General features: G+C 36.6%; 1 protein-coding gene across 1 annotated transcript in view; it reads right to left on the minus strand.

The window, feature by feature from the left end:
• Window positions 1-3,653, minus strand: part of TSPAN13 (tetraspanin 13) — a 5,054-nt gene extending 1,401 nt beyond the window's left edge. The window contains exons 1-4 of the mRNA XM_010172667.1: window positions 3,481-3,653; window positions 2,089-2,169; window positions 1,151-1,264; window positions 701-811 (exon numbers count right to left, since the gene is read on the minus strand). Of these exons, the coding sequence (XP_010170969.1) occupies window positions 701-811; window positions 1,151-1,264; window positions 2,089-2,166 (303 nt within the window). The 5' untranslated portion in view covers window positions 2,167-2,169; window positions 3,481-3,653. The remainder of the gene's footprint in view (window positions 1-700; window positions 812-1,150; window positions 1,265-2,088; window positions 2,170-3,480) is intronic.
• Window positions 3,654-5,628: the final 1,975 nt, after the last annotated feature.

The following is a 5,628-nucleotide window of genomic DNA, read 5'->3' on the forward strand; positions in this document are numbered from 1 at the left end:
AGGGCAGATGTCATAGTGATTCTGTTTAAGTTGCTTTCTCTCTATCTACAAACCTGAAAACTGCACTAAGCAGCAGAAGGAATATTTTCACATGCTCTACTGTGGGGCTATGAAAGACCTGCTCAGAGGATTTTTATCCATGAATCAGTAAAGCAAGTATATGGATCATTTGGGTACTAAAGCAAAGAGTCAAAGACCCTTTTAACGTGATGTTTAAAATACAGTCCACTCATTATGAAACTGCACTTTTGCACTACAAAAGGCACAAAAAAAAATTTCACAAAATCAAAAAGCCCCAAATACCTTGTATGCAGGCAGGTAGGGAGAGGTGGGAAGAACAGAGGAATAAAGTAAAGCAACAGCACTCTTTTTATTACTTTTGGAGAAAGGTAAACCTGAATAGCTACCTTCCGGCAAAACTTACTTTACAGCACCACATTTTAATGTGGTACCTAGCTGTGGTTTGTAGCCTAACTAACATAAAGTTGCAATAACTCCCAGTGTTGAATAAAGACGAGCCCTCCTTTTGTCAGACTTAAGCAAACTGATAGCCTGGAAAAATTTGACCTAATTAATTATTTGACTCCTGAGACAGTACTGAGAGTTCCTGTAATAAACCCCTTAAAATTAATTGTTTCACAAAACAAAGCCTTACAAGTGGGGAAAAAGCACTCTGCTTCTTAACTTTCCACTCACTTACCTCTGTGAAACTGAAGAAGAGTCCTATACCTCCAACAAATCTCAGCACCATCCCAGAATATTCTTCTATTATTGGTGCACATGGTTGACACTGGCGACTTCTAAAACAATCCTGTAGCAGATACAAACAGAGAATTGTGCTCCATTTTCCGATGACGCTGCACTGACTGAAAGCATCTAGTTAGCTCTATAAAAGACTGCCAGCCACGGACAAAACTACAGCAGTTTTAAAAGACTCCAAAAAAGCAAGGATATAAAAGACAATGGAGTACAATCTTTGCAGGGTGCTCTGTGATTATGTTTCCAATAAGTTAACAAAAGAGCTTAGTATCATTGTAACAACTACCTTACACACCTGTCAAAAAAGCTCTTTTCTGCAACTATGAAAACAGTTACGCATTTTTTAACAAATACCATGAAAGTTATGTGTTTTCACACTTTAAGAACTTACAGAGGAGCAGGTTTCATTCAGATCAAAAACTCTAAATCCACAACAATTCAGATTTCTCTCAATATCTGTTCTTGCGCTGTTGGTGTTATTCCATCCCACCTCTAGAAGTTGACTCTAGAAGGCATAAGCAAATACATATTATGTAAGTTGAACTCTTTTGCATTTCATTGGAAACCACTATTCTATACCAAATTGATAACTTCCTAATCAAAACCTTCAGATCCTTAAGTCTAACAAACAGGATCATATACTAAAGAATGACTTGAATGTTCAAACAGCCTGGGTAGCTAATGAAACAGCAGCACGTTCATGGTTTTAATTCATTTTCTTTCTTTCTTTTTCCTAAACCCAGCAAGAGCACCAGTAATGAGACATGCAGCTAATCTAACTGGGACTTCTCAGACTTTAAACAAAAAGTGCACTTACATGTAAAAGTGATTATTTAGTCACTGCATCCTTGCCTGCTTCTTAGGTGGTTAAGAATTAGTCTCCATACCCCATAAAAGCTGATTTTACCTTCATACTTAAGGGTCACCTCTGTTCCTAATGTAGTTACGACCTTTTCAGTTACACAAGAATAATTCAGCTTTATCATCTTTGCATTATGATCACTGCAGATTTCGTCAGCTTATCTGGCATTGCTGAACACATGATATAGTCAAGATACCATGCTGCTACACTCGTGACCACAAACATAGAAAGGAAACTTAAAACCAAAACAATTATAAAAAAAAAAAAAAAGACAGCTGAAAGTCATTTCAGGACCCATATGTATTTAAGGTCTAGCCCTTAATTAAAAGGATAATGCTGACTTTCTTGCAATATGCTCTCCCCATTTTGTGGAATATTACATATAAATACATATGTGTGTGTACATAACAGATACGTTTATAGTATTATGCCAAAGACTAACTGAGAAGTCAGGAAACTTTTCTTACCTGCTGTTCCTTGTTTAGTGCCAAACAGGCACAGGAAACAGAGAACTGGACAATAAAGACTAGCAAAAGAATAATCATGTACTGGAAACAGTAGTTAAGGATATACTTTCAAATTAATTTTGCTTTTGTAACACATATGCCTAATGGTATTCTTTATTTCATTGCATAACACTAAGTCCTTTAAAACAAAAAAAGTATGGAAGTAAAGTCTGACTGGATGTGAAAAACATGACCCAAATAATGTTCCCAGAACTCAATCACCGTGTATTTTCTCTTTTTAGCTACTACTATACATAGCTAGTATTTCTGGGTTAGGTGCTTCTTGCCTAGCAAGACAACATAAGCAGAAAGGTTAATAAAGGGAGCTTTGAGAGAAAAAATCTACAGCCAATTTCTCCAGCTTTAGGGACTCATGTTGTCATTTCAAGATACTTAAAGTAATAAAGAAAATACTTTTCTGGGTACTGCATATTCAGATTTCTTTTTTTCTTCAATTATATAGTCTTGTAATTAATTACAAAAGATAACTTTAGCCTAGACAAAAAAAAAGTGAGAGTTGCTTTTGGAACACAGCCTCAAACACTTTTGGACTAATACATCTGAAAACAGTACCAAACAAGAAGAACAAACTTTGATACTAAAGACCACATTTTGAAAGCTGGGCACTTCACAATCTGGCTGCTGTGTTCAGAGGCAGATACTTATCTCACACAATTAAACTGTTTGTAAAGTGGAGGTCACTACTTATTTTTCTGGTTGTGGTCTATGAATAAGAATTTTATCTGATGAATCTCTTTTCTCATCCAAACAGATTAATTTTGTCACGCAAGGCAGCACCACAGACTCCTTACACAGCGTTAGTACGCAAAAAGGAGCAGCAAAGCACACTGAGAAGGCCTGTGCTCATTTCTAGTCTGGGTTTGCAACTAAAGAGGAGGTATGAAAAGGAAGTGCTTCTTGACAGCCAGTATTACCAACAATACATTCCCCTGCCAGTTGAAACCAGCTCGTTATCGGGAAGTATCACCTTTCTCTACCGTTAAACATGAATAGTTCACGTACTCTAGCTTGGTGTGGGGTTGAGCATGCAGTAAGAGGCACCTGTGACACAGTGACCCATCATAAAAAGCTCTCAAAATTAAAATATTTTTGTTTTTAAAAAGAGGAGACATTGAATACTTCTATCTTCAGAGCACAAGCAAGGGAGAAAAAAGGAAGCTGGAATAAAGTTAAACAGGAAGGAAGCTTAATTTAAACTGCATTTGACCAAAATAAGATTGTGAATTTCTGTTCTGTTTCTGAAGCACCTTTCACATCAGTCTCAGCTGACAGAGAAGGCTGTTTCCACAGCTTGAACCAAGCTGCAATCCATGTAATATATCAGAAGGATACAAAGAATAGCAATACTTGATGATGTTTCACTGCACCAATCAATCCAACTAAGGCAATAAGGAATAGGAAGATTCCTACGGCAATTACCACTCCAACAACTCTGAAACTAGAGATGAGGCCAAAGCCAATTCCCCATGCCGCGATTCCAATCAGCAGCAGGCTGACCAGCTGGAGGGAAGAGAACACAAAAAGTTAGTCTGCATATTAAAAGAGGCTCAACCTACAGACAGACAGCTACATTCTTTGCAAGGAACTTGTTATTAGAAAGGGAAATTTTTTCTTTCCAGTGCAAACAGAAGAAGCACAACCCTAAACAAACCAATCTTCCACTTCATCACAGAAGTAATTTCAATTCCAAATGTTTTAAGGCACACGTATTCTCCAATACAGTTAATGTGGAGCTGTTACAACTTAATCTACCTACAAGTCAAGCCACGCTGCATTATCTGTGACTGACTAGAGACACTGAACTGAAGTGTAGATTATAACAGAACTGACATATAAGCTAAAAATAATTGGCTTTAACTCACAGAATGATAGAAGAATGAAAATTACAGATGTTTTCTGAAACAAAGGCAATGTATTTAAATAAAATAGGATATATAGCTCCACAGCTGTATATATATTTACAACGTGTAAAAAAGTGCACTTTGCCAAAACTTTTGCTAATCAGGAATACAGTTGGATTAATTCAATACAGAAGCTTCTACATAGTTGATGATATAACACAACAGTTAACAAGGTCACACAAAAATACTTTTTAGATCTGCATCTCAACGACTTCATGTAGTAAAACAATAAAGGTGCCCTGTCTCTGCTACATATTTCTTCAAGAAAATAGCTCTACTATGAAGTCAATACTATTTCAATATCCAAAACACTCTTTTGCTGTTTCCTTCCTTGTAAAGATGGTATTCAGGGAGGGCAGGCAAAATCTGACCCAGTCAGTTTACTGGGATTTATTGTTTATATGGGCAGGAAACCCCAGCCCTTCCTGCTTCCATGCCAAAAAACAGAACAAAAAAAATTTCCAACATATTAAAAGCTGCAGAGAAATCTGTAATGAGGTACAGCAGGAGGGAAGCTGCAGACAAAACCAACCCAGATATCCCATACACAAGATGCCTAGCACTCATTTGAAACAGGTAAGATCTACATGCAACATATCACCCATTACATTCCCTGTTAAATAACAAATCAACATGCAAGTTTTAACTTTCCAAAAGCCTGACCTCACCAAAAAATACCCAGAAGTGTATCATTATTTTAAAAACTCAACAAAACAGAAAGTAAACGTTTGGTCTAGTTCAACTACTTGGCTTTATTTGACCACAAATACAGAGCAAGCACTTAAACTTGCTCACCAGTTTCCATTCAAACAAGACATATCTCATGGCATTTTACTGCTTATCCAGAGGGGAGGGGGAAAAAAAAAAAAGGAAAAAATTTCCAACTTATCATTTCAGTACACTTACCCCACAGCAGGGCATTTTTCTTGGTTTTAAAACCAAGTACGTCTGCCCATTTTTTCAAATTAAGTAACTTCTAGAAGACTGACCTATGTAATGCTGCTTTTGAAACACAGAAATCTAAGGTAACGAGAAAGCTAGTAAAACAAGTAGTGATGCTCATCAAGATCAAAACACAATGGGTGTTATTTTCATGTGTTCACATATGAACACATCTCACAAAACGTTTTTACCAAAAGCCAGTAATCCACATGAGAAATTAAGAGTCTGCAAGAACAAAAGGAGGATCTGTCATACCTACACCTCTGTCGTACCACATGAAGAGACAAAAGAACAATATAACATTCAAAGGAATTGTTCAATATCAGTAGAGTTTTAGGATTAATTCACATTTTCCTTTGTTTCCCTTAAACAAAAAGCCTTAATCACCATGTTTATTTAAAACCAAAACACTGGGCCAAGATGTTGTGAATCTAAATTACAGAGAGGGGGGAAGAAAAAATAAAACAAAACAAAAAGCCTTGGCTCTGCCACAGACAGATTTTCTGAATGCATGTTGCAAAAGGCTATAAACTTCCTGATGTTATTACGTTAAAAATTAGCCTTGCTAATCAGTTAAGTGCAAGACTTACCTGTTCTCATCCATGCCCATTCATTTTATTCAATTGTCTCATACCAC

The sequence above is a fragment of the Antrostomus carolinensis genome, unplaced genomic scaffold (assembly GCF_000700745.2).
Source record: "Antrostomus carolinensis isolate BGI_N321 unplaced genomic scaffold, ASM70074v2 scaffold3560, whole genome shotgun sequence".
NCBI lineage: Eukaryota > Metazoa > Chordata > Aves > Caprimulgiformes > Caprimulgidae > Antrostomus > Antrostomus carolinensis.